The sequence below is a fragment of the Pempheris klunzingeri genome, chromosome 15 (genome assembly GCF_042242105.1).
Source record: "Pempheris klunzingeri isolate RE-2024b chromosome 15, fPemKlu1.hap1, whole genome shotgun sequence".
Taxonomy (NCBI): domain Eukaryota; kingdom Metazoa; phylum Chordata; class Actinopteri; order Acropomatiformes; family Pempheridae; genus Pempheris; species Pempheris klunzingeri.
In genome coordinates, this window is record NC_092026.1 from 5232573 (window position 1) to 5258562 (window position 25990).

A 25990-nucleotide genomic window follows, 5' to 3' on the forward strand; every position below is an offset into this window, starting at 1 on the left:
AGCTGTAGCGTGCTTCTCCATAACAACAGTGTCAGTCCTCATAAACCTGTACCACCTGGGGCTTCTGGAGGTCCCTGTAAGCACAATGTTGTGCCCCATAAGTGGTCCCATTTTACAACATACACACTAACATATACGAACTGGACTATTTTATCTTGTGAATTAAGAAGTTATTCTAACAAAATCAGTTGATGATTGTTGACTGAACGGATGGCTTCAATGAGTTTTACTTTGTCTTCGTTAAGTTTAAATGCTGTGTGTTGTTAGCTAACATATAAACGTGCTAAACGTTCAGCTAGTCTCAGCTTGGTAAAAGAGAGGTTGTAATTTTCAGTTTATTAAGGAATATAGGTGTGTAAGAATGTGTTTTTATTTCTTGACATTTTTCTGAGTTTCTGAGATGGTGGAAATACATATTCTGCCATAGCCAGTTAACATTGCTAGTCGTAAAGGCCAGTTTTTCCAGATATAGAGGAATAACCTGTTAAATTAAGGCCATTAAAATACCTTAACTGGTCTGTGGTGACTGTAGCATGGCAATGAAACATGAAATATGGGTGATTTTTGACCCAGCAATGAAGATAATTTCACTCAATAGATGGGGTCAAATGAACAAACCCAACATTCTGGGTTAAATGGTGAAACCCAGCACTTGGGTCAAACCAACCTGGTGCATGTTGTGTCCCATAGTTAGTCAGCGGTGGGGTTAAAGTGACACAAGGCACAAATGGTTTATGTGTCTTAAGAGCCAAAAACAAGAGTTTAATAATTAATGGTATATTGACACATCTGTAACATTGCCACTCGAGTGAGGAGTTTACAAGAGGTTCATTTTAAACTAAATTCATATTCAAATCCATCGCTGAAATAGTAGATCTCCCCTATTGAAAGACACTGTCAGGCCTCAATCGTAAATAGAAAAGATTGGCACAACCTAATTAGCATATCGAAGGATCTACCCAACAGATGGCCTTGGATTATATTCAAGGCTTGGCTCAAGTTAGTGCGATGGAAATGTCTGACACAGGAACTGCCTCTCTGTGTGCTCATGGCCACTAGATACATGTTATAATCATGAATAAGCACTTACCTGATCTCCAGGAAAGGTTTTCTTTGGACACACTCCAGTAGAAACAAGCTAACAGTGAGCTTTCAGGAGCTTTGTATTCTGTTACATGGAATAATTCAAGACTGAATTATTTCATCTGCAGGGCCTCAGAGTGGATTCTTTGCCAAAATAGTCTATATATTTTGATACAATCCAGACATTTTGAATTACTTCTTGCACTCGTAATGAATCACTGTTATCCTACCCTAATGTCGGCTATGGCTGAGCAACCAGCCAGGTACATTACCAGTGTAAATCCTGTAAAGCCTTAAAGCTGGTGACAGGGCCACCAGTGGGTCAGTAGTACAGTAGCTGCTGGAAAATGCATTAGCTGATAAGATGGACTTCCCTGTGTAATAGTACTAAAACAGCATTGGCTAACAAGCTAGTCAGCCATCGTTTCAGAGGGTTAGATTAACACAGGAAGTGAACCTGAGAGCAAGTGTGATCGAGTCACAGTTTCAACAGCTTCTATGATTACAAATGATGAAGAAGATGAGAAGACCATCTGCATTTCACTACAATGAAATCAAACCTGACCATAAAAAAGCTGATATTCTGCGTGACATCTTCATGTTTCTGTGCTCACAGTGCCCTCTCTTGGGGCAGACGTAATAACTAATTACCCAACAGCAGAAATAATATGTTACATTGCTTGTTATTTATTTTACTTTTGTTACTCATGGCTCCATCCACGGTGCATTTAAAGAGCTTCCACAGTCACAGCCACATGACACAACGTATTTAATGTATTTAATGTGCAGAAATAGAAACTGTGGTTTAACATGTAGAGGTGTTTATGGACCATCATCACATGGAGATTAGCGGAGCTGACTACACACAATAAAGGAGTCCAATCTTCACACTGAAGCTGTGTTGGAGTCCTAATGAAACGTAATGTTAGCAAACCAACAAAGGACACACAACATAAGATAGAAAAGTGTCTCCTCTTTTGGTTACCTGCCTCTCAACACCTCAAGCTCCGACTCTAAGCCAACTCTTTCAACTAAAGTGATATCAACCCTCCATCAAACTCCTGGTAAACTGGGATAACAGGTTTTAGATTAATGCTTTAGTGCAGGACATTTGCTTTAAAACATTCTCAAGTGTCCCAACAGCAGATTTAAAATTTTAATAAAATCCTCGGCTCCTGTCTTAAATCAGTGACTTTTTGCTTTCAGTTAAAGTGTTTTATATTCACAATATCTGACTTTATACCACATGAATAGATAATCTTTGAAATTCTTAAATTTGGTGTTTCTGTATTCTGCTGATTAGTTGAGGCACAATGTGGGAGTGAGACTGAGAGACCCTGAATCTGACCCAATGTTTTTGCTTGCTGAATAAATGAAAAAGACATGAAACTGAAAGAAAGAAGGAAGGAAGTCTGATACTTCAGACTCATTAACATGCACATTAACAAGGCGTTGGTCAGGGCCCAAACATCACCTTGTCTAACGTTGGAAGAGAAATACACAGGCTGATGGAGCTCCTGCATTGTGTATTGATGAGTGTGACTGGATAGGATGACAGCGCAAAGTGAAACCAGAGACCCTTCGCAGAATGAGGCGGGCAGGGAGGCAGTGACAGTGGTGGCTGTGGTGGTGGTGTGATTTAGCATTTTAACATTATCACTTAACAGGACAGGCCTGGCACTTGGCCCCGGTGTAGGCCGGTAAGGGTTAAGGGTGAGGGAGGGAGGGAGGGAGGGAGAGAGAGGAAGAGAGAAAGAGATGTCCAGTGCTACCAGGCCGCCCTCACCTTTCATATTCACAGGAGAGCTGGAGAGGAAAACAGAACGAAGCGGAGAGAAATGGAGATGAGAAAACAGAGAAAGAGGGAGGGAGGGAGGGTGCACTTCCACTAGAAACTTAATTATGCATGGCAGGGCAGCTGGAGCAAAAGAGAGGAAGAGAGATGGATGGAGCGGGAAAGAGGAGAGGAGCGGACCCACCTACGCAGAGGGATGGGGGGCAGGTGGAGAGGAGGGGGAGTAGGAAGGCCAAAGGAGATAAAAATGAGTAGGAGGTAGGAGGGAGTGGGGGGGTTCTGTCACGCTCAAGGGTGGTTGTTGGAGGTGGTGAAAGTTGCAAATACTCAAGAGAGTCCACTGTGTCGACTGAGCTGCAGGTGATTCTGCCTCAACAGTTAATCTGGTCTGATCAAGGAAGGACTTTATGAGAAACTAAAAAATAAACAACAGTCATTATTCACTGTTTTTTCTGCAGTGATGCTGACACAATGATGAAGGGCCTTCTAAGACATGCAGATGTAAACTCAGCAAGTGGTCGTACAGAATAAAAACACGGAGAGGTTAATAATCATGGCAAAGGCAAATGCACTGGAGAACTAAGAAGATCCAAGAAATTACAGTCTTATTACAGTTGCCAAAATTAGTGGATTTCCTTGTTTTAATTTGACACACAAATTTGCACAGTTGACCAGCAGCCATGGACAAAAATACCCAGAACCACAGGAGGCCAGTGTGAGTGTAAGAATAGTTTTAGCTGCTTAGTTTGTTTTGTGTAGAGCAGAAATGTAAGACAGCTATCTTGTGCCCCCACCCTTTCTTTTTTTACACCTGCCAGGTTCAGGTGAACCCTCTTTAATGGTACATTTACCACAGAGGGGGCCCAACCCTGAACCATTAAGCCTCTGTATTCGTTAATGGGTCCACTTACTGGAAGTGACAGAGAGGCAGTGTTTCAATTTTTTTAAAAGCTGCCTCACTGTACAAGGATACTGTACCTGCTGTTGTTCTACTCCTCTGGGCTTAGGTGTCCCGCTGAGTCACACACACACACACACGCACACACACACACATGCTCACACATACACACACTCACACATACACAGGCACACACACACACACTGCATTCTTATTGGCATGCCTCCTTCGATATTCCTGTCACTGTTATCAGCCGAGTCCATCTCAGGGGGAGGCTACTGTTAAAACATGAGCAGTCCATTCAATACACTAATCAAAGCTAAGCCGCTTGTGTAACTTCCAGTTCCTCCACCCCATCAGGGTGTGTGATGAGGACAGAATGAGAGTGCCTGGAAAGCTGAGGTGTGTATGTGCATGTGTGTGTGAGCCTGTGCGTGCATGTTCTGTGTGTTTTGGGACTTTGATTGCCAATGTCCGTGTGTGTGTGTGTGTGTGTGTGTGTGTGTGTTTTTCTATCTTTACTGGGATCCTTTCCAGTCGTCCTCATGGAGACCAAAGCATTTCTGAGGTCCCATTTGAGGGGTGTGATGTGGTCTGAGGTTAAGGTGAGGACTAGGGTTTGGTTGGGCTGCCCACAAAGAATGGAAGACATCAGGCATAATAAGCTGCAGACTCACTAAAACACTTCTGTGAGGCATGAATGTATCTTTTTGACTTTAAAGAGGGAGGATTTAAAAGAATATGCATTTATCAAATATAATATATTCATATTTGAATGATGTAATATGTACAAACAACCAAAAGTTATTCCTCCACTCCATAATTTAACTCACCAACAATGTTTTACCGTCCCATCAAGTGTAATCCTCTCTCACGTCTTCAAGTTGTACATCACTGAACACACTGGCTAAGTACTCCCACTTAGGAGTATTTTGTCAACATAACATCAGCGAGGAACAAGCCAGTCACACGTGTGTATGGGGGGATGAGATAGAGGGAGTGATGGACGGAGAGAAAGAGGTGCAAAGGAGCAATTGGGAGCAGCTGTGAAAGAGCAGCTGGAGTAATCGTTTTTTCTTGGCCTGCCCAGCGTCATCTCCGTCTCTCTCTCTCCATGTCTTGTTTTTCTCTTCTTACCCCTTCCTTACTGACTCAGTCACTCACACACATTTATACACACACACACACACACACACACACACACACACACACAGGCACGCGCACATGCATTTTCCATCTTTATCAATTCTAGCTCTCTTCTTTGCACTGAAGTCTAGTTTTCTCTTTTGTGTGTCCGACTAGCGCTGCATCTCAGAGCTCACACACACCTGTACAAACACGTGCTCAGATGAGTCTTGGTTCACAGCTTTTGAGAACATTAAAGGATTGTCTTTTCAGCAAACAAGAATCAAAAAGTACATAATTTGCAGTAACTGTATAATTGAATGTTTTCGGGAGCACAGCAGCAGCAAACAGACTGATTTAACAACATTTTACAGCACCCAGCAGGACATATGCTGTGGGTAAAGATTAAACTACAAAATGGTACCGTGGGGATGTTGAAGAGAGGATGATGCGCAAAGACATGTTTTTACAAATTATGGGATGTGCTGGTTTACAGAAGAAAAAAATCCATATTGGTCTAAAACATTGTAAGCTTAGTCTGTCTACACAGTGACTCTCGTGCTACTGCAGAAATTTCCATTGGAGCAGTCAAGGTTTTGATTTTAATACATTTATTCATCAACATATCTATTCAAGGGAAACTCGCAGATAAAAAAATTCCACACTTGGTTCATATCAATGCTGAGAACTCTTTTTTTATTTAAGCCAATGTAGAGTAAGCACACAGAGTAAACAACTTAAACTGAAATATTATACCAATTGTCTCTCCAGCATATCAGTAAAGACAATAAAACGATGACTGGCAGAAGGTGTAGAAAAAGGGTTTAAATGTATTGCTATGGTTCTGTGTTCAAGTATTTCAAATGCAAAACAAAGTATTCATTCTGAATTATTCAGCATCCAGTGCCATCAGATTTGTCCGCAAGCAGCAGCGCGGAGCATCACATTATCTGTGCTGCGCTGTGGCATTGAGCTCTGCAACTGCAGAAAACTGGCCTGCAGTTGGTTCAGCTGCTGCTGCTGCTGCTGCTGCTGCTGCCGCTGCCACACTGCCCTCTACCAGCTCAGCTCTATTAGTTCAGCTTCACCACCTCCCAGTGGCCCCAAGGTTGTGACAAAGTGGTAGTTAATGCCTCTGTGTATATGTGTGCGTGTGTGGTGTCTGCTGCATGTGCTTCTGTTCTTTCACTGGACAGATTAATCGGATATAATGACATGCATATGGAAGACCGTATAGGGCGAGGAAGTAATTAAGGAAGCTGAGGTAATAATTGGCTTTGGTTCAGAGGCCAGCGGCTATGGAAATCTGGGGACATTTAAAGTTGTAGAGGAATCAAACAGAAAAATTACTGTATATTCTCATGACCTATTCGAATACGATATACAAAACATTCATGAGGACCCCCTAAAAAACAATTTGACTGGACTCCTTCACAGATGAGCTCTATTTCAATTGTCTTATATAGAGATACTGTATATATAATATATATATATAAGACCGAAAACAGCTAAATCAGTGGTATCATATGGAAAAATGTACTGCAAAGGTGGCATGGCATGGAATATAGTAAACATGCTAAAGGTTTAGGCAAAGAGGAGGATGAGGATTATATGAGACCTCCCCTGAGAAAGTGACAAGACCACAGATTCCCTCCAGAGCTCGTCTCATTTTTACAAACTCCAAAACATATAGACTGAGTACAGAGTGTCTGACACAGCTCCAATCGAGATTTATCCTTATATTTTAATTTATGAGTCTACATAAAATGTTTTTCCCAGCAGCCTGTAACTAAATAGATGATATATGGTGTGTTTATGATGATGAATATGTCTTAGAAGGTATTTTCAATCACAGCACGGCCATTAAAAAGTGCAAATATTTGCATCATATGCAAAATCAAGGTTAGATACGATGCTAAGAATCCATTTCATAAAGTAATAAAATCATTCAGATGTACTACTTCACTACTGCTTTCCCTGGCAAAAAAACTGTTAATTTGCAGTATCTAATAGTAACAATGCTAAAGATAGTGAAACCCTATCCCCAGTCATACAGCTAGGTAGATGACAGGGGATCAGAGAACACCGAGAGACAACAAGAAAGCTCTTTTGGTAGCTCGGCTTCCTCTCCCTCGTCCCCTGGGAGCGGCGTCTAATCACACGATACTCCTGAAGCTGTCACTGCTGGTCAGGTTGTCTAACTGTTGTCAAGCAGAGAAGAAGACAAGGCCCGTCACATCACAGTAGGAGATGGTGGATGGTACAGGTGGAAAGATAACCAAGCTGCACAATACGTGGGATGCTGTTAGGGGCCGGCGAGATTTGCCTTTCCCAGAGCTCGAACGTTCAGGAGCGGGGCCACACACATTCAGTTAATGGTGTGTCCATTGGTTTATGGAGTCCAAATGGCCTCCTAATGCATTCACATGTGATCAATGTGAAGCCCTGCAGGCTGGGATTTGATGTGAAGCCTTCCTACTTAAGGAGGACGATTTTCTCTTTACATGCAGTCCTTGGCCTTTTCTTCACAGACACTTATAGCACTAAAAGTAGAGGTGTAGCTAATGACTAATTAATTATGTCCTCCGTCTCATTAGGTGTGTCAGGTTCAGGGCTCTGGTTTTGTGCATGCTAGCTCACTGGTTTGGGACACTTAGACGGAAAGAGAAGGTGAGTGGTCAAACAGTCCATTGGAGGGGTCATCCTGACTAAGTATTAATTGTATTCTGAGGTGATCTCGGTGTTTTGTCACAGCTGTCCTGAAGGACGGTGACAATAAGGTCTATTTTACTCTTTGTTTGCATTTTGATGCATTGACATCAACTAATGCTGCCCATGTCATGTTATCACAGTTACCAGTTTTAAGCTTGTCAGGAGCATTCAACTTTTGCATCAGAATTATGACTTTGAAATTCATTTTTTGTCTTACAGCTCCAATAAATCCTGTGCCTAACAGCATGAAAGTGTCTGGAAACCAAACAAACATCAATGGGTCATGACAGCCAAAATCAAGCCAGCTGAAACCACTTGATGGACATAGTGTTATATATAGTATAGTATATATATAGTTTTAATCCTCACATGATGCTCAACTATGCAGTCAGACACCTGTTGTGAAATGCCCGATGACAGTTATACTAAAAGCATTAAGTATCTCCTACCTTCTTCACATGATGGCAACAAAGTGGACTACGTCATGTGTAAGTTTGATGAAAACTCAAACTCTTTGGCACTGAGTAAATTGACCCTCGTGGTCAATTGAAAGTAGCTGTAAATGTAGCTGATACTTACATATATAAATCTGTCGTTTGGGAGGCTGGTATTTATGTGAATGTGTACCCACACTGACCCAGCAAAATAAAATAGGATTTTAGTTTAGACTTTATTTAATTTCATGTTGCCACTTGATTTATTTCTCACATAATCAGTGCAGATCAGATCTACTGTTTGTCATATACAACAAGCTCGCAGTGTAAATCTCACAAGTCTCAGTCAAGATTGAAAGACTGCAAGACAAGACAAAGCTTCTGTTACTGAGGATTTGTTTGACACAACATCTGACAGTCTGTGTTACGCAGAAGCATGCCTGGAGCACTAATAATAATGAACACACAAAAACGGATGTGTCAGTCATTGTCTTTACTTCTGCTTCCACACCCACATGTGCTCACTGGTTACAAAATGAACCACACGAATCACACAAACACACAGAAATGTGCTCTAAAAGATAAGTACAGACATGGACTTCAAATGGGTTTCCCGGTTTTGTACACCCACACGCACACAGAGCAGAGCGCTGAGCACATGCACATGAAAACATGAACCCCACACACACACACACACACACCAAATATAGCATCTTTGACCCCGACACATTTGCTGTCGGAAACAAGAGCACTGAGAGCCATTTCATTTACATGCAAATTGACACCCACCAGTCCACCACACACACTCCTCTGCCTGGCATGTGCGCATGTGTGCCCATGTTTTTCTGTGTGTTCATGCATGTGTAGCTGCTCTGCTGGCACTCAGTGAAGGTGCTACTCTCTCCCGCTGCTTTTCCTGCCTAATAAAACTAGACACAAAGAGATAGAAAAGACAGGAAGAGAGAGAGAGAGAGGCTCTGATTTCAATTTCCATATCCGCTTTAGCAGCTTTTCAGTTGACAAAACAGGCATGAAGAGGAGCCCATCAAAGAAGCCCCATGTCGCCATGTGTTCGTCATCTCATGTTGGCGCCGGCTAATGATGGGCTGAGGCCTAGAAGTGTTCTCTGATCAGATTTCTGCTCTTGTCACGAGGAGATAAAAGATCACTTGAGGTGATTGAGTGTTTTACAATAATGAGTGTTGAGAGACTGATTATCAAGGGGGTGGAAATGTGGCTGAAATACAATTGTAATAACCAAACCTGATATTGACGTTCAACAGTAACACCTGTTAGAAAGAACCAGTGCTTCCCCAGTGTCAGGTGTGATGGGTAGGTGCCACAGTGGGGTGAGGAGGAGCAGTGTGTGAAATCAGATATCTGTCGCTCTCTGCTGGTTAACATGAGGCACTGCACACTGAATCCCTTTCTGCTCTCCCTAGCATCCTCTCTGTTTATACCTGTATGCACGTTTTATGTGTTCATTTAGAATATTGGTTACACTTTATTTTACAAGTCTATAATTTCGTAATAATTCTACTTATTTCTTTGGTGTAACGAGAGGGAAATGTTTTAAAGTTTAGACACTGTTTCCAGAGTTGCTCCAATAATTGAACAATTCTTACATGTTGAATTATATGTTTGCCAGTAGACAGATTCCACATTTTTGCACATTCAGCTGACTAAAAGACTCTCCAAGTTACGTGGGAAATGAATTACCGGTATTTGGTAGTGTATCAAGTCAACACTGTCTCACATTGCCCTATAATTAGCACCAAACCACATGGTTCTTTTCAGGAAACGACCATGGAAATTACAGATCTGTTAAATTTAATGTTGCCGAATTTCCATGTATAATTTATGTTTAATTTGTGGTTGGATTTATTTTTTTTATGCACAATAGAATTTCTCTCAGTTTAAAAGTCCTCAGATGTCATAATATGCTTGTTTTCCTTCTCAACACCATTATACAGAATGCCTCATTACAAGAGGCTCAAGGACACAAACCAAATTGTTTTTTAGCTTAAAAAGGTTAAAGGAGGTTAAAGGTTATTTATGTAGAATCAGTTCCACGGCAGGAATCAGCCTGGTATCATCGTTTGTGCTCTCTAAGTATCTGCTGTTGAAACTTATCCAAAAATTTAAATTCATCTTTAGCTGTTTTGTCTGATACTGCAGCAACAAAAAAAAACAATTACACACACAAAAAAAACAATTTTACGTACGATGCAATCCATCCTTTGCCCAATAAAACCAATTAACCAATCAGTCACTGTGGGCTGATTTCATTTGCTATTAGAGTCATTTAGTGAAGGCTGCAGTATAGAGTGGCAGATAATCAGCACCACATTTGATTATCCATTGAGAGAATTATACACTCCTCAGTGTGAGGGACTGGACGGGGTACAGAGATTATTTCTGTTATTATGGAGCTGAATGGCTCGGCCAATGGCCTCAATCCGATTTAGCACTATCAGAGAGAGCACCAGTGTTGTAAACTGCACTCACACTGTCGCATGTGCCTCCATGCATCTATGCTTGAAAATGTAATCTAGTTTAATTGAAGCATTTGCAATTTCAAGGTTAATTTCTCTGCAGGTTTAATTATTCTAATCAACGGTTGATTAGGGTGTTGTTGGTTAGTCTATTCAAACAAGATGTACCCGTGTTGACTGATCTAATCTCCAACTAAACGGTGAAATTAACTGACGACAGATGAATAACAGCACTGACGAATGCTAATATCTATATTCAGAGTAACCATAAATCAACACTGCTGATTTTGTTTTAAGGATAGGAAGTACACTGTGATCATCAGCCTCAGCATCAATGCTGCTGACGTATCCAATATGGACACAATGAAATACAAAACAAAGAGAAATTGCTTTAGGAAATGTTTACCTGTTTCTTCACTCTGCATTGGTTTGTGTAACATATTGATGTCATTTTGGCCAGTCGTCTCTTAAAAAACAGATTTAAGTCTCATCTCAGTGTGATTAAAACATTGTGATTTTAGATTAGCACTATTACTATTATGATGAACATATGACATAGAGTTAAAGAACAGAACAACTGTCCAGTGCTCAGTTACATGACTATCCTATTAATGTAATGATCCCGAAGAAACTGGGTTGAAATATTACGGCCCTACATTGATAGTTTTGTTTTGCATTCAATTAGATGAAGTGAGGAAACACATCACAAAAAACTGAGGATTCACAGATAAAAAATAAAACAAATGTCAGAAATAATGTCAGAAAGCTTTATTACAGTTTGGGGATTGCAAATAAACTTTTCTACAATGAAAGAATAAATTATATCAATAAAAAATAAATCCCACATCACATCACATTGTAATTTTATCTTTTGTCCTGCAGTGTGGCATTGTCAATGATTAATTAGATATTATAAAATATTTCTAATTAATATAGTGTTACATCACTGGAAAGATAGCAACTCAAGGATTAGGCAACTTGGTAAACTCCCGTCCAACAATCATCTAGCAAAACTGGATCAGCTCTTTCATGCTGCATCCTTTCTCGCAGCAAATATCAGATATTTTTCCAGCAGCCCGTCTGAAACGAGAGGACGTCGAGTACCAGTGAGGAGCTAAAGAGAAGACGTCCTGCTCCTCGTCAGACTCTGCAGGGATGTGGATCGTCTCTGTAGCCTGGTGCTCCTCCATGGAGGCGTCCTGGTCCCCTGTGCAGAGAAGGTGGAAAGACATGTGGGATTTAGAGGGAGTCTTGGAAATTTGCAGTTTTGTGCTGAAAACTCCAAATTGAAGATATAGATTGTACCATTATAGGAGTTAACTCAGTGATGCAAGTTAGCCAACACTGAAGATTGAGAAATATAACTCACACAAAGTACTTACAGTCAGAAGTGTATTGATGCTGCCCCAGTTTTACATCCGGGATGCTTCTCCTTAGCCGAGAGTTACCACAGGATGAGACGGCCAGACGTATCAGCTCTCTCCCACACATCTTAATCCTCTCCTGGGCATGAACCACACAATCTGCAGCCACAAGCACCACCATCAGAGACACCAAGCACTTAGCAGCAGACATCCTATGATGTGTTACTGTTCCTCGGTTGGTCAGTTGAGAAAGGAGCCGGCTGGACACTTAGATGAGAGGTGAGGTCGGGCGTGCGGAGAGAGAAGAGTGTGTGGTGACTTATGAGGTGAACTTGAGTGGGTTTATATTGTCGGTGTGTGTTACCCAGAGCTGCGGTTTCAAATTTGCTGAAGCGACAAGTTCTTCGAAAGATGTACTCGGCCTTGGTGAGGGAAGAATATGTCCTGATCTTGATCTCAGCATCAGAGTGACACGAAGTCTTCTCAAGGCTGAAACTCTCATTGAGATAAAAACCTGGTCTGACAATGATCTACGGCTCTGCCTTGAAAAACATTAAAAATGTTAAGCCAAGAATTTGATTAATTGGCCGCTGAGACTCACAAACCATCATAGAGCTCTTTGCAACCCAACAGAGGTCTTAGTTTGGTTAAAAAGTGAAATGGATTTCAATCAGCTCAGATGCTTATAAACACTGTGCTGACAGATCTTAATGTGGCTTCAGGGTTCCTAATCTGTTTATTTCATTGAACTCCTGCTTTGCTCACAACATTTAGTGCTGAATGTTTGTTTGGAAATTGTCAAAATGACACAGTTATGTTATTACTTTTTCCCTTGAATACGAGTTGCCTTTACACCTTATCTAGACACCATCTTGAGGGATGGAAGCTAATTAGAACAGAGTGCAACTGGCTAGAAGATGTCAAGGATATTTACGCAAGTGTTCACACACTAAGTCACCTCAGGCCGTGCTGTAGTTGGATAATCATGTCAGAGGTGACTGTTTCATATTTCCAACACTGATGAAAAATATGGAAGGTGGCACTTGAACGTCTTAAATGTCCTTCTGGCTATGCTTGGCATTTTAACCTCTAATGTTAATATCCTTCACTGGCAAGCAGTGATTGGTTTATTACTCTCAGCTGCATGTTGAATTAAAAACACAAGTCTTACTTATTTATTCTTTTTGCCTCACTGATTCCTATTCTGCATTTCATGTAGAATGTGTTAAAGTTGAAGCTCTTCATTTGCATTTTCATTCCAGTCAGCACAGCCAGATATTACAAATGTTAAACTAACCAGGGTTTATTTGGCTCATTATGATGCTGGCCACTGACATCATAATGGCCTCAGGAGAAATGTCTGCTGTGAACTGTCTGTGCCTCAGGGGCTCCTGCTTTGTGTTATGTTCTCTGATATGTCATTTTGTGTTTGCTTTGGCTAATTTGTCCCGAATACCTACAGGGTCACTGTAATTAAACATGCAAAATCACTGAGGCCTTTTTGGAACTAAAGGAAACGTCTGTGGTTTCAGTCTCTCAGTCTTCTGTCTTTTTAAGCTGATGTAAAAACACAAAGTTTAAAGATGATGTAACTGATATTTTTAGATGACTATACATGGATGTGTGATGTGAAAAAGGTCACTCATGGTGACGAACCTACAGAGAATTATCAACTCTGCAGTCGACTCCCCTCAGTTCTACAGAGCATTTTAGGGACTTTGAGCTCATTGTTTTGGCTTTCTGGTCTGCAGCCGTTTTGGTTCATTCTCACCACCCTCATCAACTTTGTTTGCACTAAAAGGAAGGCAGCTGTTCTGATAAAATGAGTGTACAATGTTGCGTACAATGTTGGGGAACAGATAAAGCTCATTGCACAACATTGTACGCATGTATCTGTCTGCCCGTCTGTGCGTCTGTCTTGTTGATCTGTCACTGATGTCCCTCTGGACTGCATCTATTCCTGTCCATTCAGTCCAGGCTGAGTCACATGAGGCAGCCAGAATCTCTCAGTACTCTTGAGTTTTAATTGATGCTGACGACACTATTAAACCACTGGCATCTATCCCATTACCTTATCCTGTAATACTATTAGACAGGCAGCATCGTCCCTCAGACGTCCCTCAGACTAGTGTCTGTTAATAGACACAGACATCAAGTTTCTTGTATCTACAGGATGATTCTGATCATGGTATATGATAATGATAATAATAATAAAAGTACTATGAAGAGGAGAAGCAATAAAATCTGCCCGTTTCACTCTTGCATGGTACAGAACAAGTATATATTTTAATATACAATAAAATCTGTGCGTAATATGGTTTCCATGAAATGACACATTTGATAGTATTTGCACATAGCAAAGCTCATTTTTCACAGCCACTGAGCAATAGATATAATTCCATCTCTCGGAAAAAGCAATGAAATTCAATTAAATAACTACAAATGCCTGTAACACAAAAGACATTTTTTTAAATGTCCCTCCTTTGTCATGTTTTGTTTGCCTTTTTTTTTACCACATACATACAGTTACAAGCATTCGTGCACAAGAGCGGTAAAACTGGAAAAGGATTTCACCCAGTGACTCGCCATTCAAAACCTTCGAATTTTATTTAAATTTGTTTGGGAGGAGATATTAGATTTGCTTAAAATAGCTCTCCACTGGTTTAACGATCTGAGCTGAAGAGCTAAACACAGCCTGCAGCAGGACTGGGTCATGTGTGATCCTGACAGGCAAAAGGCATGGAGCTCAATTCTTACTCCCTGCAGGGATCATGACAAATGCTGACATGTTTGATGACTATTATAAGCACCATCCATGTTCTGTATTTAACTAGCTAACATGAGCATGGTGTATGTCTGTTTTCCTGCTTGAGGGATCTACAGTATATCAATCACAAATTGTTTAAATATCGTCCATGAAAGTACCTTGTAAGAACTTAAACAGGATCTGACCGCGTGTACCTGATTAGATTTTCTGTGCCACCAAAATAGCACAGAAAATGACTGACTTTTGCCCTTGTCTGACCGAGTGGGAGGCGCAAGCACAAATCCCGGTAATCCTTGACAACAAAATTATACTCATGCTCTTGATCGCCACTGACACACCCCCTGCTGCACCTCTCCTCCCACTTAGGTACAGTCGAGAGCACGTTGAGTGACTGGAGTGTGCTTTTGACAAGAACACCACTTTGCTGGCAAATGAAGCATGGCACATTGAAGAGCTTTGCACTGACGATGTTCATTTTTTCCTCAGGTGCACATAAATATGAGAGGTGTTTATTGCTTGTACATTTGTATTTCCTCAGCATAAAACAGTGGAAGACAATGACTACAGTTCACCATTATGTTTAAACTGTTGGCCCCTGGCCAAAGGTTGTACAGAAGACTGAAATCTACGTTATGCTGTCTTTTGTGTGGCATGTGAGGAATGTAGAGTAAAATATGTCCAAAATAATTTGTTAATAGCACTTCCAAAGAAAACGGTTCCTCACAAGTATCATGCTCCCTTTACAGTCATAAAAGTGCAACATTATTTGAATGATAATGTTACGACTTGACCTCCTTATGTCAAACATCTATTTCAGTTAATCAGCGTGAGTTGCAGCCATGTTCTCTTCTTAGTAACAGATAACAAGCTGTCCAGTGGGAGCGTCTTGTCCACTTGAGGAGTCATCACCCATAGCGTGCAAACAGCAGCTACTGTAAAGCTGAAGCTTAAAGCTTATCTCAACTTGCTGCTGCCTCCATTTCCCCCCTTAGATTGTTCATGTTAAATAACACTGGCTAGGAGTTGGAGGCAGATGGGTGTCTTACACTTTCTAGACCTATGGGTGATAAGGCCATTTCGAGTTAGCAAGGTTGTAAAGTTGGCAGCTTCACTCATCATCGATGTCATCTATAGTTTGCCTTATGGTGGGCCGAAAGTGTATTTCATCATCAGAGTCCTCTGGCTGAGGTTCAAAGCAGCTGTCAAACTTGCGCCTCAGACGTTTCCTGAGCTGGAAGGTGCGCTCAGTGTTTGAAACGCTGTATTCCTGTTCCTTCAGTTTGGCGTAGTAGTCAGAAAACTTGTTGAACAGAATGGAGATGGGCATGCCATTGAGGATGATGCCGAAAGAGATGCAGCCAAACGCCACACAGCGGCCAAGATAGGAGATAGGGACGACATCGCCATAGCCCACAGTAGAGATGCTCACCTGTAGGATGAAAAGAGCAAAGTGAGCCTGTGCACATGCATGATTAATACTCTGCTTTAATCTCTGAGTAGGCAAATGAAAAGGGACTGCTCCTGCACTGTTTGTCGGATTAGGTATTTGTTACATTTAACATTAAAGAGTGGTGGGAAGGTGAAGTATGTCATGTCAAGTCATGTCAGGTCATGGTTAATCCTCATGGTGCCTTTTCCCCTGCCCCCAGGCACCCGTGGGCCACGGGCTCTGGAGTGTGCAATGATTAAAATGTTTCTTGTACAGATCAGTTGGTGCGTTGCAAGTTGAGAATGAGCAGGATCAAATAAACCTCCAAGAATGCACTGCAACACTTTTCATCTCTCGAATGCAATCACTGTGTCTGGCCACAAACGAGACGCATTACATCGTATTAGAGGGGATTAGACACATATAAGTTAACAGCTGCCACCAGATAAATAAAAACCAAATGTCCCTAAATGAGAGTGCAAGAAGCACAGAGAACCAGATGATGGTGGACAAGTACACTTGTACATTAAAATGAAGGAAATAAAATTTGAGGATGTTGTTACTGTTACACTGAGCAACTCAACATATTTCAGAGGAAATGAATCCTTTACCTAATTTCTTTTTTTAAAAATGAGTAGAAACTCAACCCAAAGTAGAGGTTGAGCCTTTGAAAATAACCATAAACTACTAGTACTAGATCAAATAGCGAGTTAGCTAAATATACTGCACACTATAATTATAAGGTCATTTGCAAACTGACACATTTCAATCAGCTTGAATTAATAAAATGTCTCTGGCAGCCACAATTTGTTTTGTGCTATAAATTCCAAATTGAAACTATCACTGTTTACTGGACCCCACTGTTTTGTCTTCTCACCATTACCACATTTGCCAGTAATTAAAGGAATAACTTAACATTTTGAGAAAGATGCTTATTTAGTATCTTTCAGTGAGTTGGATGAACAGATCAATGTAATTCTCATGTCTGTCTGTGAAGTATGAAGCTACAGCCAGCAGCCAGCTTAGCTTAGCATAAAGACTGAGGACAGGGGGAAACAGCTAGCCTGGTCCTGTCCAAAATGTTAAAAAAAAACCTCTAAAGCTCACTAATTAACATGTTATGTCTAGTTTGTTTACTACACAGGCAAACATGAATGTAAAAACTACATGTTATGGTTTTACAGTGAGTTACGTGCTGTACTTCTGTCAGGGCCAGGCGCAGTGACAAGGGCTGGACAAAGTCATGGGCTAATCAAGGCCTCAATACTTTGCCACAAATGTTTCTCAGAAGAGGACTGATATTCTTGTGCAAAATGTGCATAACTATTAAGAGTGAGCACAACTTTAAAATAGTTAGCATGGGGGGATATAACACATTTAGTTACCGTCTTTCTTCGGTCGTAAGAGATCTGCTGCCCAGTGAAGGTAAGAATTAAGTGACTTTTGTCAAAGAGCAAAGCCGTAATTGGTGCTTAACCAGAGGCCTCACCAGTCCTTCATATCTGTAAAGATTGTGAACATAATTCTCATGGCTCATACTGTTTTTGTTTGTGTTGGATTAACACCCAACAATCATATGTCCATCAACAGAGTAAAAAAATGATGCATGTTTCTTACTTTTCTTGCTTGAGAGATTTCTATCAAAGTTGATTTAGCCAGCCATTGGTTTACATGAAGAAATGTGTTTTTCAATATGATTTTGCTGGGGTTCGTTGCTTGGTGGAGCCACAAAACTAGCACACAGCATGACTGGGCTCTGCACCTTTTTCTTGGCCTGAAGAGGCAGGCAGCAGAAATCCTGGAAGGCCTAATCCTTGACAACCAAAATACATCACATTGCTTGATCACACTGCTCCTCTGTCTCCTCAGCACAGTCAAGAGGAACAGCTTAGCAGCTTCATAACTGAGTTAATTGATCTGGAAGACTATATAAGTTAGACATAAGAGCTGGTTGACTCCTCTAAGCGCTGTGCGCCATTTCTTGTTCCATTAACAATAATGGCAATTCAGGTGTTGCCTGACTTGGATCTTTGGAAAAGGGAAAAACAAACCAGCTAAATTTACAGTAATTGGATTCAGCCTAGATCATGGAAAAGTCACCAAAAAGGCTCAGCTTACAGTAGACAAAAATAGAGCCCAAATTCTGATGCAGTCTGGTTAGAAAAAATTTCCACAGCCCGAAATGAAGTTCATCCTACTCACCGCAGCCCACCACCAGGCATCTGGTATGCTGCTGAATGGTGTCCCAGGCTGATCCACCTCCACAGAGTGCATCAGAGCAGAGAAGGTGAAGATGCCCATGGCAATGAACAGAAACAGACAGCACACCTAAATAATGACAGAAGAGTACACGTCATTCACATTTGGAGAAAAAGCACATTTATAAATCTAGAACCACTCATTTGGCCAAATATATCACCTAAAAACTATAACTGTTACTGTTAGATAACTGTCAGCTTGACTACTGATGAGACTGGCGTCTTGGTTGCCACTTTAAAAATGTCATAACAATGTTCACTCTGGTTTTAGCTCTGATTTGGTCTCTACCAACTCCTGAGTGAAATATCTCACTCTTTAGCTGCTAAATGTTCTACTATGTGGCTTAATTTGTCTGTTTGGTGCTGAGTGGGTAGGGCAGGTAGCTGGTTGCTGCAGCTGGAATGAATTAACTCTGGTACCAAAACAAATGAGCTGAAGAGGCTAAAATGGCTGGTAATTCTCTGTGGGCTCATCGCTATGAGTGACCACCGTCATATACAATTAGTCATGTGATCCATTATTCATACACTTTTTATAACTGCTGTAAATGTGGTCTGTTGTTATATTTGTGCGTGTACCCTCAGTTAAAGATGTCCAGAAGAATGCAGCCTATTTTTGTGTTTCTGTTAGATTTGTCTTGGTTGGTGTACCTCCATACCTGCTCTGAGCACTGTCGGATGGTGAAACCAAACGCCCTCATGCCTGTGGAGTGACGGGCAAGCTTCAAGATGCGGAAGATGCGCATCAACTTGATGACCTTGAGCACTTTGCTGATTTTACTGACCCTTGCCATGGCCTTCAAGTCTTCCTTTGCACTGATGTCCTCTGAATCCATAACAAATACCTCAAAAATAATCTGGATGAAGTAGGGCATAACAGCCACCACATCGACAAAATTGAGGGCGCTCTTCACAAAATGTCTGATGTTGGATGTGGTCAGTAACCGCAAAAAGTACTCCAAGGTGAAGAAAAGGATGGAACTTATCTCTATCCACTCCATGTAGGTCTTTCCACCTAATTTGTAATCCCTGAGTTCTTTTACTGTATTCATTGTCATGGCAACAATAGAAATAAGCACAAAGAGACTGGAAAATACAGCAAAGGCTTTGGCTGACAGTGAGGAGTAAGGATTCTCCATCAAGTCCCAGAGGATCTTTCGAAATCTTCCAAGAAACATGCTCTTGTAACCCTCGTCATCCTGGTGAGGCTTAATCTCATCAATCAGCTCCTGGTTCACCTTCAGTTGGTCCCTGATGTCGTCCACTTTCTCCTCAAACAGAATGCGGCAGCACCTGAGAGGAAGAAGAAGAAGAAGAAGAGGGTCTATTTTCACAAATGGTACTTTTCAAAAGGATGCTTGAAACACACAGACCAAGACACACATTAGATATGTAGCAATAAGTATCTACAGCACACCTCGGAGTGTCCTTGAGTTTCAGCCCCCAGAATGACATCTCCTCCTCAAAGTTGACAGGACAGAGACTATCCATCACCCACAGGACATTACTGCAATAAAAGTGGAAGATGTAGTGGAAAAACATCGGGTCCCTGTCAAAAAAGAACTCGTTGTTCTGAACATTGTAATCGTCACAGAGCGTCAGACGCTTGGCCGGATCATCGCAGAGAGCCAGGGCTCCAATCCTGGTCTTTGGGTGTCGGAGGACCAAATGCTTTGGGATGTGAAACACCTTTCCACCCACATTCAGGTTAACAATGTTTGATTGCCTCCGATTTGGTACTTCTATGATCTGTGGTATTTTTGTAGTTTTTTTCTCATCAGGCGGGTCAAGGTTGTCCATGGATGTCCATGCTTTCACAGAGCTGTCCTGTGAAAAGGGGAATTCACACTCTTCTTCTTCAATACTTTGTGAGAAACTCATTTCCCGTTTTATGGTCGCAAAAAGACTGGAGCGACGCTTTTTCAGCACTTTCAACCTTGGCTTCATAGTCTCCATTGCGACAGGTCCTCAGAAGACAAACCAACAGAAACAGTCTTATACAAGCGGTGTGGATCAAGTCAGTGAAAAACAATAAAAACAGTACTCCACAAGATCTCCATTTACGCTGAATACTGTCCTCTAAAAAATGCTTTCAGGCTGAAATAAAGATACAGGAAGAGCTACCGTGCTTGTCTTTCAGCATGCGAGAAGATCAACTGCATGAGTTAGGGATTCAGCCTCTTTACTGGTTCTCTAATCCTATTGCTGTCCTTTCTGTCCAAACGCAAGTTAAAAATACTGTTCACAAGGATTAGTGTTGTGATTTAAAGCTTTGAGCTCTGAGAGAGGAGGAAAGGCGGAGAGAGTAATGTGATGACAGTATTGCATTGCTAACGAGGCTATGGAGAGCTTTTGCACAGGATGTTCATACTAGTGCTACAGGTTAACACTGGCTGGCTCCAGCTATAGGCCTTCTGAATTTAGCCTGAACAATAAAAAATAAGCAAGGATTTCTATCTTTATTCACCAGCACTTTATGACTGATATAAATTCCCCCTTTTTTTCCTCTACAGTATTAAGAAGGAATCATATTATCTGCTCCTTTATCATATTTATTAAATCCCTATTTGGAATTAATCCCTTTATGATAAATGAAGTCAAATTTTGATGCAGAGTTTTTAGAGTTGGGGTTGAGCCAAGGTGAAGCCAGCAACCCTCATTGTAGGGTCAATCATCCAGGTATCTTTCTCCTGGTGCACGCCACACATGCACATCAAGAATATGACTGAGACTGTTCTTGCTGACAGTCTCAGTCACCTCAGGAAGAGCTGCTCTTCTGTTTTTCCTTACATAATACATGAACATCATGGTCATTAAATGCACCTTGTGGACCAATATTTCCAACCCACGAAATACAGATGTCACTTTAGTCACTGTTCCTACTAAAACATTAGCCACGTGAGCATCCAGGCCCCAAGAATGAACCTTTGATACAGAATCAGAGTAAACTTAGCCACAGAGCATGATTGGATGTTAAATTCTATTTCTATTAAGTAAAATAGTTTTAAAAACAGACAGTAAAACTGGGTCTGTTATTACAAGTTAAAATTAGTTGTGTGGCCAAAGACTATATAGTTTATGGCACAGAAGAATATAAGATGGTACGGCCCTGTCCCCCCCCGTGAAAGTTTGTATAAATGGTATTGGCTGTTTGCCGGAAAAGGAAGTTGGAATCTAAAAATAATTTTTAATTTGTAATAAATGTAATTTGCGGAACTTTATTAATTCAATCGGTTAAATTGCTCTATTTTGACTACAGTTAAAGTAAAATTGTAATTTTGTGGAGGAAAAAAATCAGAACTACATTTGGGATATATCCCTGCCGCGCACCACGTGACTTCCTTTCCGGTCTAACCTGACAACATGGACGCCAGCCGCGTGCAGCCGATCAAGCTCGCAAGAGTAAGAAAATGTCTAATATGGCGAAAATACCCACATCTGAGCGGATAGACTGTTACAGTAACAACTAATGTCCTATACGGTGCCAGAACATTGAAGCTGAAATTAGTTTTCTGCACAATTTGACGCACGGCACGTCGGCTCTCCTCTCGTGCTCTCATCATGGAGGCCCGTCCATGCTACTGTCCGCTAGCTAGCTCACTATTAGCCTGTTCTGGGCTGATTTAGTGTCAGTAAATATAGTGTTTACTTAGTCAAAGTGTCGAGCGTCAGTCTAACGTGTCTTTTTTTATTTACAGGTCACCAAGGTACTCGGGAGAACTGGTTCCCAGGGACAATGTACACAGGTATGCTAGTAAATGTAGCTAACGTCTGTTAGCTTTTAACTCTCATATGTGGGGACTGTATTTGATCTGTCGTTAGTTTACCTCCGAAATGAAACAGGGTGCAGTGTACTTGGTAACATCTGTCGTTGGTCTTTATTGTGTTTAGTTATATGTATTTTCTGGTGTCAAGACACTGGAGTCGTAGTAGAAAGAAAGTCAAGAGTTCATGTGTTTTATTCTCTGGACTTCTGCTCTGCTCCTCTTGCAGGTCCGTGTTGAGTTCATGGACGACAGCAACCGCTCCATCATCAGGAACGTGAAGGGCCCAGTCAGAGAAGGAGATGTGCTGACACTTCTGGAGTCTGAAAGAGAAGCCAGGAGGCTGCGATAGGTGAGGGGACGCAGCCAAAAGCCACAGTGTTTGAGCTCAGGTGGCATCAGTCACACTCTCTGCATTATAGACACTGAGAAGTTTACTTTCAAGACAACAATGTGGGCTCTGCTAAATTGGATTAAGGTCCTGTCTTATCATCGTTGTATAAAATATGCAATCTAAAACCAACAGTGGATTAATTGATAATGAAAATGAGCTTCATTTAACTTGAGTAAGGTTGATTAAGCAACTTGATATGGCATTAAGTTGGAGTGTTAACGTCAACATGAAGAATATGTTCTGCCCTCTGTGTTGGACAAAACTTAACGAAACATGTTACAGTAAAAAAAAAAAATAACACCATAAACTATCCTTAAAAAGGATCATAGAATTAAATCTAGAGCTCTTTGACAGTGTCCACTTAACACTAAGCTTCTCAAAGGCAGGATTATTGCAGAGGATTTTGAACTGTATTGTGTTTTGTAACGGGTTGATATTTCTCTTAGTGAGTGTTTTTGACAACTCACTGCTGATGCTGTAGGGCCGCTGAAACACAACACTGACCAAACATTGAAGCACCGCTGCTTTTACTTGTGTTGCTGTTGACGGCTGGAAAATAATCCACTGCGTTGCAATGTAATGATTACAACTAACCAGTCGGGGCCCAGAAATGAGACGGGGTGTTTGAAAATCCAAGTGAAAGTCATCGGAAGTTGAGCTCTTGTGACTTACGACTGCATGTCAGTCTTGTCGGCACGTGTCGTTAGTTCTGTGGTTCTCTGTGCTGTTCATCAGGACTTTACTCGATTATTATTTACTGTTGGTTCCGTTGAATGTGACTGATTTCTTCTCTTCACAGTGCCGCTGAAACTGTGAGGTGTGAAGCCGACCCTGGAGCAGAGGACACCATCAGGTTTCGAGTGGAATGGCCGACATCTCACTAGTTCAGATGTTTTGAAATAAATTTGGTTACTAAGATGAGAGTGGGTCTCCTGTGTTTATTGTGCAGTAGATGTTAACTGTTCTCCATCATCATCATAATTAACTGACATTTACAATGAGAGTCGTTTACTGTTACAACAGTGAGCTGACTGTCTGACACAAGTGATCAGTTCTCCTAAAACTGTCGTCTTGTGGTTATTGATTTGTCAGTTGTGGTCGAGCTATAGAGGCAATGTGATACCATGTGTGAATGAACCAATAATTAGTGACACTAAATATTATCATCTTTGAATTTTACTGATATGAAGCAAAGTGCCAGATTTACATAAGCGATGAAGCTTATTGAATTTTAATAGATGCACTATTACAGTGACGTCCGTCTTTTGCTGCAAAAACACTTTAAATGCCTACAAAATAAAGTAATCAGTTAAAAATGTTCCCTTGAAAGCTAGTTTACAGTCTATAGTGTAGTTTCCCCACAAGCATCTTAATATAAACACGTCTCTTCCAACTGAAGAGTGATCAAATGGCACAAGGGCAAGTTAAATGTAGGCAGTGATTTGACTTTTCCTGCTCCGTCTTACTATATTAATATCACTCTTGTAGATTTATCTCTGTATATGCAGTTGTCATCTTAATGTGGCAGAACACATCTGTCTATGTATATACACTTTTATTACCAAGTTCAGGTTAATGCAGTTTACATTCTGTCCAACAGAGGGCAGCATCGCTCTTAATTTAAACTCACCGGAGTGATTTCCAACAGGCACCAGCTCATCTCACTGCTTAAAAACATACCAGTACAGACACACAGCACATTTTCACACTTGGCAGTATGGGCCTATTTCTTAACATGTCCACCTTTGTTCACACTGAGAAGACATTCTGTCACTGAATGAATTTGTGGCTTCAGCATCATGGGGCTCACATGTCCACTTGCAGCAACACATCATGCATATGAGGAAAAATCCTAATAACTGAGTATGAGATCAGTGCACAGACAAACGTGTCTTTCTATCATGATTTGTCCAATTCTTTCCCACTAAACTTCATGGAACTTTCCTTTCCTCTGACTTATGAATCTACCTTTCCTACATACAATGTCTGCATATGCTTTTTTGCAAAGCATTGCTTGGTTTAAATGCAGGGATCAAAGGACGTTCCACAGATCTGCACCAGGCCTCTGGCTATATGTATCCCAAATGTTGTGTAAATACTATAAATTATGAAAATATTCAAAATTCTTTCATCACATTCATATATTCTCAATGTCCCGTCTTGTTTTTCCGTCATGAAGGTATTTGGCTGAGTTCCAGCTTGAGGTTCATGAAGGAGCCCAGTGGTTGTTTGAACAGGAAAGCAGGTCAGTTTGAGTTATGAGTTGTGATGAGGCTCTTTGGCTGCTGTATGTATACTGTAGGTTTAATGACCTCACATTTTCCATCTTACTTTGACCCACTTCACTTTACACAGAGCTTTGAATAGGCCGGCCAGTGGAGAGAAGTGAATTCATTTTAGCGGTGAAATCAATACAGCACAAAGGTTTCATCTTCAGTTGACGATCCAGAAGAGGAAGAAGAGTTAGTGTGGTTTTTGCCAGGAGAGCATCAACAAGTAACGTGACACCAAAGTTGGACACTGACACCAAGCCACAGATTAATTCTTGGAAGCTATTTATTAAGTCAAAGTGAGACACACAAAACCAAGAAGAGCGTGCTGGTACTTGATAGCCGGATTCACAGAAGGAGAGCCAGCACGAGACGAGAGCGAGAGAGAGAAACAGATATGTTCGTAACCACCTATCTCTGAAAAGTGAGCTCAGAAAAACAGCCTGTTTTCAGCTTTGTGCCAATATATAGTCCAGCTGGTCCCAGAGGGTGTTTTGAATAGTTCATTCAGCTTAAGAAGAAGCAGAGGCCTCCAGTTCATCAGAAACATAACAATTTAAAATCACCAAACTTGGAGACACATGGGCAAGAAAAAAAATTGTGATCTGAGAAGTAACTAAAGCTGTCAGACAAATGTGGAGTGAAAAATACACATTAGCCTCTGAGATGCAGTGGAATAGAAGCATTCAATGCAAATACAAGTACCTTGACTTTGTTCTTCAGTATGAATAAATGTACTTGGTTATATTCCACGACAGCACATTTCACAAGTCTAGTCAGAGAAGAGTCTATAAATCTAAACAATAATGCTGCTATTCACCTACAGGAAGTAGCACCCAGAGCCAAATCAGAACACAGATCTACAGAGCCCACGGCTTAAATCAAAACCAAAACATTTTCAAAAACCTGCTTCGTTCTCTGGCTGCGCTTTGACCTAAAACACAGTTAACACACGTGCTATTCAGCAGGTTTTACTGTCAACTACAGTTCAGTGATGAAAAACAACTTGGTGTCACCTTACCCCCCCCCCCCCCCCCCCCCCCTCCTCCCTGTCATCATCATTCCACACCTTCCATCTCCAGGCCTCACCCACATGTATAGACTTACGGGTGCCATGTGTTTACCATCTCCCCCGACTCTCCTCCACCCTCTCTCTCTCTCTCTCTCTCTGTGGCAGAAACATACCAGGCTAGAAACACATC

The 25990-nt window shown here is 41.2% G+C and overlaps 3 protein-coding genes across 3 annotated transcripts; 1 reads left to right on the plus strand and 2 right to left on the minus strand.

The window, feature by feature from the left end:
* Positions 1–11546: 11546 nt before the first annotated feature.
* Positions 11547–12117, minus strand: insl3 (insulin-like 3 (Leydig cell)). Its single transcript, XM_070845805.1, has 2 exons — positions 11925–12117; positions 11547–11749 (listed from the first exon to the last, which is right to left on the minus strand). The coding sequence occupies exons 1-2, from the start codon at positions 12115–12117 to the stop codon at positions 11547–11549; spliced, it is 396 nt and encodes a 131-aa protein (XP_070701906.1).
* A 3664-nt stretch (positions 12118–15781) lies between these two features.
* Positions 15782–20316, minus strand: LOC139214734 (potassium voltage-gated channel subfamily V member 2). Its single transcript, XM_070845651.1, has 4 exons — positions 19778–20316; positions 19020–19653; positions 18305–18430; positions 15782–16102 (listed from the first exon to the last, which is right to left on the minus strand). Exons 1-4 carry the CDS (start codon positions 20314–20316, stop codon positions 15782–15784), a joined length of 1620 nt encoding a protein of 539 aa, XP_070701752.1.
* Positions 20317–21675: 1359 nt separating this feature from the next.
* On the plus strand, positions 21676–23439 carry rps28 (ribosomal protein S28). Its single transcript, XM_070845253.1, has 4 exons — positions 21676–21762; positions 22059–22106; positions 22354–22476; positions 23318–23439. Exons 1-3 carry the CDS (start codon positions 21724–21726, stop codon positions 22474–22476), a joined length of 210 nt encoding a protein of 69 aa, XP_070701354.1. The 5' UTR covers positions 21676–21723; the 3' UTR covers positions 23318–23439.
* Positions 23440–25990: the final 2551 nt, after the last annotated feature.